Source organism: Giraffa tippelskirchi, chromosome 1 (assembly GCF_054371585.1).
Source record: "Giraffa tippelskirchi isolate mGirTip1 chromosome 1, T2T-mGirTip1v1.2.pri, whole genome shotgun sequence".
NCBI classification, from domain to species: Eukaryota; Metazoa; Chordata; class Mammalia; order Artiodactyla; family Giraffidae; genus Giraffa; species Giraffa tippelskirchi.
Window position 1 is genome coordinate 137,506,640 of NC_137275.1, and position 12,412 is coordinate 137,519,051.

The window sequence follows — 12,412 nt, forward strand, 5'->3', positions numbered from 1 at the left end:
AGTCCCTCTTTGTGTATATCTTAAAGTTACTTTGTTTTATTTAAAAAAAATTTTAATTTTATTAGAGTGTAGTGGATTTATAGTTGTTTTAGTTTCAGGTGTGCAGCAGATTGACTCAGTTATGCATATATGTATTTACATATATTCATACTTTTTTAGCTTATTTTTCATTTAGTTTATCACAGAATGTTGAGTAGAGTTTCCTCTGCTATACAGTAGGTCCTTGTTGATTATCTGTCTTATATATGGTAGTGTATGTGTGTTCCTTCCAAGCTCCTGATATATCTCTCCCCTCCAAGTTTTCTCTTTGGTAACCATCTGCTTGTTTTGATGTATGTAAGTCTTTTTCTGTTTGGTAAGTCAGTTCATTTGTATCTTTTTTTAAAAAATTAGATTCCACATATGAGTGATACTATATGATATTTATCTTTCTCTCTCTGATTTACTTCACTTTAGTATGATAATCTCTATGTCCATCCAGTCAGTTCAGTTCATTTGCTCAGTTGACTCTACGACCCCATCGACTGCAGGACATCAGGCCTCCCTGTCCATCGCCAGCTCCTGGAGTTTACTCAAATTCAAGTCCATTGAGTCTGTGATGCCATCCAGCCATCTCATCCTCTGTCGTCCCCTTCTCCTTCTGCCTTCATTCTTTCCTAGCATCAGGGTCTTTTCAAATGATTCATTTCTTAGCATCAGGTGGCCAAAGTATTGGAGCTTTAGCTTCAGCATCAATGAATATTCAGGACTGATTTCCTTTAGGATGGACTTGTTGGATCTCCTTGCAGTCCAAGGGACTCTCAAGAGTCTTCTCCAACACCACAATTCAAAAGCATCAATTTTTTGGCGCACAGCTTTCTTTATAGTCCAACTCTCGCATCCATATATGACTACTGGAAAAACCATACTTTGACTAGACGGACCTTTGTTGGCAAAGTAATGTCTCTGCTTTTTAATATGCTGTCTAGGTTGGTCATAACTTTTCTTCCAAGGAGCAAGCGTCTTTTAATTTCATGGCTGCAGTCACCATCTGCAGTGATTTTGGAGCCCCCCCAAAATAAAGTCTGTCACTATTTCCACTGTTTCCCCAGCTATTTCCCATGAAGTGATGGGACCAGATGCCATGATCTTAGTTTCTGAATGTTGAGTTTTAAGCCTACTTTTTCACTCTCCTCTTTCACTTTCATCAAGAGGCTCTTTAGTTCTTTTTTGCTTTCTGTCATAAGGGTGGTGTTATCTGCATATCTGAGATTATTGATATTTCTCCTGGCAATCTTGATTCCAGCTTGTGCTTCATCCAGCCCAGCGAATCTCATGATGTACTCTGTATATAAGTTAAATAAGCAGGGTGACAATGTACAGCCTTGACGTACTCCTTTGCAATTTGGAACCAGTCTGTTGTTCCATGTCCAGTTCTAACTGTTGCTTCTTGACCTGCATACAGAATTCTCAAAAGGCAGGTCAGGTGGTCTGGTATTCCCATCTCTTGAAGAATTTTCCAGTTTGTTGTGGTCCACACAGTCAAAGGCTTTGGTGTAGTCAATAAAGCAGAAGTAGATGTTTTTCTGAAACTCTCTTGCTTTTTTGATGATCCAACAGATGTTGGCAATTTGATATCTGGTTCCTCTGCCTTTTTCAAATCCAGCTTGAACATCTGGAAAGTTCATGGTTCACGTACTGTTGAAACCTGGCTTGGAGAATGTTGAGCATTACTTTACTAGCGTGTGAGATGAGTACAATTGTGTGGTAGTTTGAGCATTCTTTGGCATTGCCTTTCTTTGGGATTGGAATGAAAACTGATCTTTTCCAGTCCTGTGGCCGCTGCTGAGCTTTCCAAATTTGCTGGCATATTGAGTGCAGCACTTTCACAGCATCATCTTTCAGGATTTGAAATAGCTCAACTGGAATTCCATCCCCTCCACTAGCTTTGTTCATAGTGTTGCTTCCTAAGGCCCACTTGACTTCACATTCCAGGATGTGTGGCTCTAGGTTGATGATTACACCATCGTGATTATCTGGATCGTGAAAATCTTTTTTGTATAGTTCTTCTGTATATTCTTGCCACCTCCTCTTAATATCTTCTGCTTCTGTTAGGTCCATACCATTTCTGTCCTTTATTGTGCCCATCTTTGAATGAAATGTTCCCCTGGTATCTCTGATTTTGTTGAAGAGATCTCTAGTCTTTCCCATTCTACTGTTTTCCTCTATTTCTTTGCACTGAGGAAGGCTTTCTTATCTCTCCTTGCTATTCTTTGGATGTCTGTATTCAAATGGGTATATCTTTTCTTTTCTCCTTTGCCTTTCATTTCTGTTCTATTCACAGCTATTTATAAGGCCTCCTCAGACAGGAGGAGTCCTCCTCCTCCTCCTCCTCCTCCTCTTCCTTGCCTTTTTGCATTTCTTTTCCCTGGGGATGGTCTTGATTCCCTGCCTCCTGTACAATGTCATGAACCTCTGTCCATAGTTCTTCAGGCACTGTGTCTATCAGATCTAATCCCTTGAATCTATTTCTCACTTCCACTGTATAATCATAAGGGATATGATTTAGGTCATGCCTGAATGGTCTAGTGGTTTTCCCTACTTTCTTCAATTTAAGTCCAAATTTGGAAATAAGGAGTTCATGCTCTGAGCCACAGTCAGCTCCTAGTCTTGTTTTTGCTGACTGTATAGAACTTCTCCATCTTTGGCTGCAAAGAATATAATCAATCTGAGTTCGGTATTGACTATCTGGTGATGTCCACATGTAGCGTCTTCTCTTGTGTTGTTGGAAGAGGGTGGCTGCTATGACCAGTGCATTCTCTTGGCAAAACTCTTATTAGCCTTTTCCTTGCTTCATTCTATACTCCAAGGCCAAATTTGCCTGTTACTCCAGGTATTTCTTGACTTCTGCTTTTGCATTCCAGTCCCCTATAATGAAAAGGACATCTTTTTTAGGTGTTATCCATGTTGCTGCAAATAATGTTGTTTCATTCTTTGTTATGGTTGAGCAATATTATGTTGTATATGTGTACCAGGTCTAAGTTACTTTAGTTATTTTGCTGCTTTATGACTTAAGTAATTGGTCTAATTTTATGCCTGTTCTCTTCCCCCAGCCATTTTTTGTAGTAATGTTGTTAACAGTTAATAGTATGAATTCTAAATATTTTAAATTATAGTTGTATTATTTTACCTCAAACCCCCATGTCTTTTATTTTTCTTGGTGGATTTCAATGACCTTACTTTAGCATCATGCACACATTGAAACTGTTTTCATTTCTCTTAGAGGAGTACAAATAATTTCCCTGAGATTTTTTTGTTACTCTCAGACTCCTAAGCCTGTGTAAAAGCTTGAAAATGCTCCTTTGTAGAATTCTGTTACAATTGAAATGGGTACTCACTCCCCTGAACACACTTGTGCACAGATGTGCATGTGTGCACATGCACACTCACACACTTCCTTTCACATATGCAGAGTTGGGTACAGAAGGACAGAACCATGACTGCACTGATATTTTGAGAACTTAGAATAAGGCATTTTAGGTTAAGGTTACTGTTTTAGAAAGCGTGTACAAGTTTTACCCCTTCTGATTGGAGGATCATAATTGGTAACAAAAGACCCTACAATTTTCTGATACTGAGAATGAGAGTAAATTATCTTTGAAAATATATTCTTATGTTTGCAAACTATATCTTAAAAATGAGTCAGTAGAATGAAGAAAATTAAGAACTAGTGAAACAACAAAGTATGATCTTAGATCTTTAAATAATTTGTCCGGTTATATTGTACAAGTCACTTAAATCTTGTTTTCACATTTGTGAAGTGAAGTACTTATGCTGAATTATTTCAAGTACATATTCTACAAAGCTTTGGCCTCTGCAGTGCAGGTGTAATGGGCAGCTGGGACTTGTGAATGCTTTTACCTATACTGTGCTACAGAGAACTCAGTCACTTGGATTTCGATAATTTTAAATGTAAACAGAGAACAGCAAATTCATAGAGAACTGTTTCTTCTTTGAGTACTATGTATACTATTGTTTCTGATAAAAGAAAAAGTAAAGCAAGCTCCACCTCTGCTCTCTAAAAACATTTGAAACAAACCCATAGAAAATATAAATGAAAAAACTTTTTCATCAAGATTTTTCTCCTTTGAAACATTGGGAGCATGTGTATAAACATTTTGATCCTGAATCTCTAGTGCTGATAACTTTCTGAACTCGTTGTTGTTGTTTAGTCCGTTAAGTCATGTCTGACTCTTTTGCGACCCCATGGACTATAGCCCACCAAGGCTCCTCTGTCTGTGGGATTTCCCAGGTGAGAAGACTGGAGTGGGTTGCCATTTCCTCCTCCTGGGGATCTTAAGTTTATGGCACAGGAGCTCATTAGCTGTGGCTGCTTTTTGAGTAGCTTATATAAATAGGCTTAAAGAGTGATATGAATTAAGTGAGAGTATATAGCTCAGTAGATCTTAGCCATTTCAGAAGTGTTTGAACGACGGGGAAAGAAAGGATGAACATAGTATACTTTCACTTACAAATACTTTTACATACTCACATATATCCCTGTAGTCTTTTCTGAAGGCAAATATAGGCTGATGATTTGCCATGTAAACATCTACAGGATCTACTAAAATGGATTCTCCACTTATTTAATGAAAATATCTCTTTAAGTTTAGCTCATTCGTTTATTTAGTTTCAAAGCAAACTAATTTCATAAAAATGCAACTGCTTCAACATTTGTGACTTAACGTATAAGGAATTCCATAGTTGTTGATCAGTTACACATTGATCCCTAAGGTAATATGTGAACTTCAATTATAATGCCTGAACTTTGTAAATGTACTTCTTTTCACTAGAAAACTGTTGCCAGTAAAGAGTTTTTGGTGAAAAAATTTTAGTAGAGCAGGATTTACTGACTTCTCACTTATTTTTCATTGGCTAGTAGGAAATTCTTTTGGATTATTATCCAGCTGACAAATATATTAAGTGAAAGATAAGTGATACCTGAATCTTATGGGGAGAAAAAAGGAAAACAGTTTAAAATATTGCCATTTCATATATTTTTGTATAGACAGCTTACTATGTAAAATTAGGCTTTCGGTACATCCTAAAACAATCTACCTTAATTTTTACAGGAGAGAACCTCTGAGAAGGTAAGGGATTTTCCCCAAATCATATGATTAAAAGCAGAGTAAGTGTTAGAATTCAGGTATTCCAACTTTGAGACTCTCCCTTTCTCCCCAGTCATCCATTACATTCTGCTCTTCATTCATTATCAGGTAACAACTTCTAGTCTGAAAAAACAAATCACATTTTTCTAAAAGCTTATATTTTAGAATCTTTTAAACAGGCTGCATGTTTTCACTCAAAATCAGTGACTACAGATTTAGAATTCTAGAGTAAAGCCTGTTAGGCATGAAAATTAACTTTGAGACTATGAACAACTTAGCAGCACTTTTTTTCTTAAATATGTTTTGTCTCACATTAGAATACTTAGGTGTAAAGCATTATTTATTTATACAGAAGGCTATATTCATTTTTTTTCTGTAGCTATTTGGAAATATTTTACTCTGGAGAGATATATAAAATATTCTTTGGCATTAAATGATTAAAATTGGAACTTTTTTTTTTTACAAGCTCTATTTGTGGACACATAATTTGTTAGTTCATTTTCTACTTTAATTTTGGAATGGGAGTAGTTTTTGAATAATTAGGAAGTAGGAGAATCAGTTAAGGTCAGTAAATCATTTATTTTAAAATCCATGGAGTAGAATTTTTATATATTATATTATCAGAATTTTCCATCTGTCAGTCTATGTTTTGTAAATGTTTTCCCTACCACAGGAAACTTAACAAAGATAACAATTGGGGGATCACTACTTTCTTTTTAAAAGACACATGTATAGAAGTCTTTTGGACTCTGTGGGAGAAGGCAAGGGTGGGATGATCTGAGAGAATAGCATTGAAACATGTATATTATCATATGTGAAACAGATCGCCAGTCCAGGTTCGATGCATGAGACAAGTGCTCAGGGCTGATGCAATGGGATGACCCAGAGGGATGGGATGGGGAGGGTGGTGGGAGCGGGATTCAGGATGGGGAACACATGTAAACCCGTGGCTGACTCATGTCAATGTATGGCAAAACCACTACAATATTGTAATTAGCCTCCAATTAAAATAAATTAATAAAAATAAAAAATAAAATCAAAGTACATTAAAAAATAAATAAAAGACGTATCAGGAATTTAAAATATAAATAAAGTGGATGTATAGAGGAACACTCGAAGTTGTAACTAACTTGTGGACTTTAGTAATGGTCCAAGACCGTAGAGGTTGAGGGCTATAATTTGTGTTTATATGCACGTTCTTAGCATTAGTTACAGAAGTCTTATAACAAATGCATTTTAAAAAATTATAGCTTACTAACTTCATTAATTAAAATCCTCTTGATGAAAGTTATTTTATCTTAGAAAGTAGTCTTAGGCATTCTTTAATTTATTGATTTAGAACAAAGTGTTTGAAAAAGCATATGAAAAGCTTTGGAATAACTACCGTGCACATGGTGTCCAGCTTACTGGTGATATTTTTCTGTTTTTATAGTTTATAAGGCAGAGTACTTTAAACTCCTTTTTGAGTGGATTTTTACTTCAGTAATAAGCAGTATTCTGTCCAAAGGGTGTCAACATTTTGTAATGTCGAGGCTTCACTGTGGTCTAAAGTGGTACAACATTTTAATTTGGAAAGTTGGTCAGGGACATCCATATGATGGTATACGTTTCCCAATGCTTCCTGCTGCTGCTGCTGCTGCTCAGTCGCTTTAGTCGTGTCCGACTCTGTGCGACCCCATAGACGGCAGCCCACCAGGCTCTGCCATCCCTGGGATTCTCCAGGCAAGAATACTGGAGTGGGTTGCCATTTCCTTCTCCAGTGCATGAAAGGGAAAAATGAAAGTGAAGTCGCTCAGTCGTGTCCGACTCTTAGCGACCCCATGGACTGTAGCCTACCAGGCTCCTCCATCCATGGGATTTTCCAGGCAAGAGTACTGGAGTGGGGTGCCATTGCCTTCTCCGCCCAATGCTTCCACGTTCTACTAAATTGGGATGAAAAATACATTAAGATTTACATTAAATTAGATGTTTTCAGAGTTGATGGGGGAATTCCCTGGCAGTCAGTGGTTAGGACTCAGTGCTTTCACTGCCAGGGCCTGAATTTGATCCCTGGTCAGAAAATTAAGATTCTTCAGGTAAAAAAAAAAAAAAAGGTTGAGGAGTCAGGGGAAGAGGGTTTGGGATGGGGGTTATGGAATTTGGGACTCCAATGTGGGAGGTGGGGGAGGTCAAAGCAGCACTTACATTATAAATAGAAGGGAAATTTTGATCAGAACCTTTAGGTCACATGATTCTTTCCCTTTTTTTGTGTGTGTTACAGGCAAAGGGGAAGATAGCGATGTACTCAGCATAAATGCAGACGCTTATGACAGTGACATAGAAGGCCCCTGTAATGAAGAAGCAGCTGCTCCTGAGGTCCCAGAAAATACAGTCCAGAGTGAAGCTGGTCAGATAGATGACCTGGAGAAAGACATTGAGAAAAGCGTGAACGAGATTCTGGGACTTGCAGAGTCTAGTCCAAAGGAGCCCAAAGCCGCCACCCTGACTGTTCCTCCGCCGGAAGATGTTCAGCCTTCCGCACAGCAGCTGGAGCTGCTTGAACTTGAGATGAGGGCCAGAGCTATTAAAGCCCTGATGAAAGCTGGTGATATAAAAAAGCCAGCCTAGTTTATTTAATTTGTGTATGAATATTGAATGTGTTTGAACAATGCCATACCATATCATTTTGTATCTAAAGTTTATTTGGGGTCTTACCTGATATTTCTCATATAACTCTTACTAGATAAACTCATCTTAGGTCTAAAATACATGTTATTGTTTTTACTTTTGTATTATGTAATTGTTTTTTGAATTCATGACACATATTATTGGGTAACCTAGATACTTTGTTTAAATGAGTATTTAGTATATCTGCAAATTAATATCTGAAAAGCCATTAGCTAAAAAGAGTCATGATATTTTTTTCCTTTATTTTGAAATATTTTGGCATCAAACCAAAAAGTTTATGCAAGATTGACCAAGCATGTTGCCTTCAGGCTACCTATATTTTGCAATAGAATATTAAATTATTGCTCCTAGGTATATTAACAATTTAAGTTGAGTTATGTTTATATGCACTTTTAAAATATGTACCATTTTGAAGATGCCTTTTATGAGTATGGACTTAGTAAAAACTGAACAACATTTTTGTTACAAGATGGAGATCCAAAATAGCTTAGAAAAGCTTTTTTATAAAAAAGGGAAAAAAGGACTTAGTTTAAAGCATTTTTTAACAATGTCGAATTAATTGTCCAACTTTAATTCCAGCAGACAAGCCATTTTAACAGGTATTTGATACTGTTGAACTCTTAGTTCAGTTTTTTTCCTTCAATAAAAAGGGTACACATTTTCATTTACATTCCAGGCAGTTAGGAGAAGGAGACTATTTTATTGTACAGGCTTTCATCTGATGTTTTTGCTTGAAAATCTTACATGCTATAATTCCATGAATTAAAAATCATTAAGATTATCATTCTGGATCTAAGGACTTTTGATAGATTTCCAAACATGAAATTAATTTCAGGAAGTTTTGATAAGTGGATGTAATAATTAATCTAATTTTATATAGTTTTTGTGAATAGATTAACATCCTGCCACAATTATGAGTGCTTTTTGTCCCATCACTAATTGTAGTTGTTTGATACCGAAATAAATTTAGGTAGAGAGTCTTAACTTAAAATAAATTTTTTTGTAAAATATAAATCTGAAACTGTTGTTTTTGTATTTGCTAACAAATATAGTATATTTATAAGGCATGTTCTGTTAGTGTTGTGTGAGGATTTTCCTTATACACAAAAGAACTTAGAGGGATTGTGTCTTTTTAGCTGGCTTAATTATATATAAATTTTAGAGGATCTCTTATGGAAATAGTACTAGGGCTTCCCTGATAGCTCAGTTGGTAATCTGCCTACAATGCAGGAGACCTCAGTTCGATTCCTGGGTCGGAAAGATCTGCTGGAGAAGGAATAGGCTACCCACTTCAGTATTCTTGGACTTTCCTTGTGATTCAGCTGATAAAGAATCTGCCTGCAATGTGGAAAACCTGGGTTCGATCCCTGGGTTGGGAAGATCCACTGGAGAAGGGAAAGGCTACCCATTCCAGTATTCTGGCCCAGAGAATTCCATGGATTGTGTAGTGCATGGGGTCACAAAGAGTCAGACCTGATTGAGTGACTTTCGCTTTCTATTTCACTTACGGAAATAGTATATATGAAACACTGGAGTAGCAGTTACAAATGCATTTTTGTTGTTCCTGAAAGGAAAGGAAAGGGAAGTCGCTCAGTCGTGTCCGACTCTTTGCGACCCCGTGGACTGTAGCCTACCAGGCTCCTCCGTCCATGGGATTCTCCAGGCAAGAATACTGGAGTGGTTTGCCATTTCCTTCTCCAGGGGATCTTCCCGACCCAGGGATCGAACCCAGGTCTCCCACATTGGAGGCAGATGCTTTAACCTCTGAGCCACCAGTTCCTGAACAAGCCTTTAAATAATCCTGTCATTTCTTTTTTCTTGCTGAATCTTTGTAATGAAGCACAGAGGCCTGTATCCTTTGAAATGCTTCTCTTAGGCTGATAAACATGGGTATGATTTAAATAGTTCTCATAGTTACTGCTTCAAGATGAAAAAAATCAGTTTCCATTTCAACTTACACTAAAAGTTAAAATGATAACAAAGTAGTGCAGAATAAACTTTATTGCTACTTATATAAAATGCAGTAGATGACATTTGTGTGATCGAACTTAGAGGAGGAGAAAGAGGTCTGAGTGCTTTGTAGCTGATTAAAGTCACCACCTTCATGAAGCATTGTGTGGCTGCTGCATTTACTGTGCAGAATGCTTTAGAGTACATTTGACTAGAGTGGGTGTATGTGAGGAAGAATGAGTTGAACAAATTAGGCTACTTAGATTATTACCTTGGAGAATCAACTCTTTTTTTTTTTTTGTAATGTTAAAAGACATGAGAGGTTTTTGCAAATGAGTGGCTTTAGAGAATAGGAATAAGGTTATTTTAGGAATGCCTAAGTAATGGGAAAATACCATATATTGATCTAATGCTGTCATTTAATCATCAGCTCACAGGTATTTATTGACTACCTCTAAGGTGTTTAGTCTTGTTCAGAATCTTAAACTGTTATGGTGTAGGAATGTTATGGTATAGATTTTAGCATGGAATAGACTGATCAATAAACATGAGTGCTGCTTCATTTTATGCCTAATTCTTCCATTTTGCCAATGTAAACAAAAATTAGTTCACGTTTAATTAGTGACTAAGAGGAAAAAAAAATGGCAGTCTAATTTTTCATTCAAAGTCAGGTAATACTGATATTTGACTAGGAACTTTACCTAAATCTTGAATGATTGGTGGTATCTGGTATAATGAGTCCTTTGCAGTAGGCCTTGGCCCACTTTTTGATGTACCTACTAATCTACATGCTCAAGATATATCCTGAAAACCTTTCACTGGATGACCAGTGTAATATACTAATTATGAAAAATCACCTAAGCCTCCCAAATCTTTTTTGTTGAACACCATCAATTCCTTAAAACTATAGGGCAGTATATCTTTTCCTTATAAATCTTGTTGCCAAAACCTACTTTCAGCAAATCATTAGATACTCGAGCATGATCAGCTATCTGAATAAAAGGATCATTTGGACAGTAATACAAATTGCAATAAAACACATTTTTCAATGCCATTTCAAGATAGATAAAACAGGAGTGAACCCACAATTTAGGCAAAATATAGATGGCAGCCTGAAGGTTTTAAAAACTATCAGTTTTATGTCATGAAAAGTAGGAAAAGAATTTGGTTATAGATACTTTCCTTTTGTTGTATCTGTTTAATTGTTTAAAAGACCAACATGCTTTACCTTAAAACTAATACATATTTTTATATATGTTTATCTTCAAGTAGACTCCCTTTTTAAATCAAAGAAAGTGCTGAGAGACTCGGTTTCCTTGATATTTAATTATTTAAAAATTATATTTAGTTATTATTTTATCATTTGTTTGTGATAAAATGAAAAGGGTATGAGAGTTAAAAACAGAGGGTTCTGATTCTGCCCCAACCAGCTGTGTAACTTTGTATAAGTATCTATTAACAGGAGACATGAATCATTCACTGATATATAAGGTTCCTTTCTGCTATAACTGGGCTTCCAAGGTGGCTCAGATGATAAAGCATCTGCCTGCAATGTGGGAGACTGGAGTTTGATCCCTGGGTCGGGGAGATTCCCCTGGAGAAGGAACTGGCAACCCACTCCAGTACTCTTGCCTGGAAAATCCCAAGGATGGAGGAGGCTGGTTGGCTACAGTCCATGGGGTCGCAGAGTCAGACACGACTGAGCAATTTCACTTTCCTTTCCGCTGTAACGTCCTGATTACAATAGAAAATACCATAAAATTTGTAAAACTTACCAAGTATTTTTGCTTCCCAGGTGGCTCTAGTGGTAAAGAGCTTGCCTGCCAATGCAGGAGACTTTGGAGATACAGGTTCAATCCCTGGATCAGGAAGATCCCCTGGAGGAGGGCACAGCAACCCACTCCAGTGTTCTTGTCTGGAGAATTCTGTGGACAGAGAAGCCTGGCGGGCTATGGTCCATAGGGTCACAAAGAGTTGGACACAACTGAAGCGACTTAGCACATCACAGCACCAAGTATTTTGAGTTCAAGTATTTCTTAGGGCTTCCCTCCCCTTTTCTTTCCCCTTTTCAAAATGAAACAATCTAAACTGTCTTTGTCCCATATAGTTGCTGCTGCTGTAGCTGCTAAGTCACTTCAGTCGTGTCCGACTCTGTGGGACCCCATAGACGGGGACGGCAGCCCACCAGGCTCCGCTGTCCCTGGGACTCTCCTGGCAAGAACACTGGAGTGGGTTGCCATTTCCTTCTCCAAGGCATGAAAGTGAAAAGTGAAAGTGAAGTCGCTCAGTCGTGTCTGACTCTTAGCAACCCCATGGACTGCAGCCTACCAGGCTCCTCCATCCATGGGATTTTCCAGGCAAGAGTACTGGAGTGGGTTGCCATTGCTTTCTCTGATATAGTTGCTAGATATGAACAATAATCAAGTTTTTTTCCTTTTACCTAGGTTTTATTGTCAGGGTCACTTTGTAAGTATACTGTCTAGAATTTTTCACTTTGGCTTATAAACTTAGGTTGCTGTCTTTAACTTACTGCTTTATTGTATTTCAAAATAATATGTAGATAGTTTAAATAAAAAAAAATTTTTCCCAAGGCTTATAACAAAAAACAGTACTCCCCTATTCTGTCTGTAGCAATTCTTGCTACTGAG

The 12,412-nt window shown here is 37.3% G+C and overlaps 1 protein-coding gene across 1 annotated transcript in view; it reads left to right on the plus strand.

Moving 5' to 3' along the window:
• CAAP1 (caspase activity and apoptosis inhibitor 1) overlaps positions 1-8,828 on the plus strand; it is a 64,175-nt gene extending 55,347 nt beyond the window's left edge. Inside the window, exon 6 of the mRNA XM_081498031.1 lies at positions 7,408-8,828. Within this exon, the coding sequence (XP_081354157.1) occupies positions 7,408-7,754 (347 nt within the window). The 3' untranslated portion in view covers positions 7,755-8,828. The remainder of the gene's footprint in view (positions 1-7,407) is intronic.
• Positions 8,829-12,412: the final 3,584 nt, after the last annotated feature.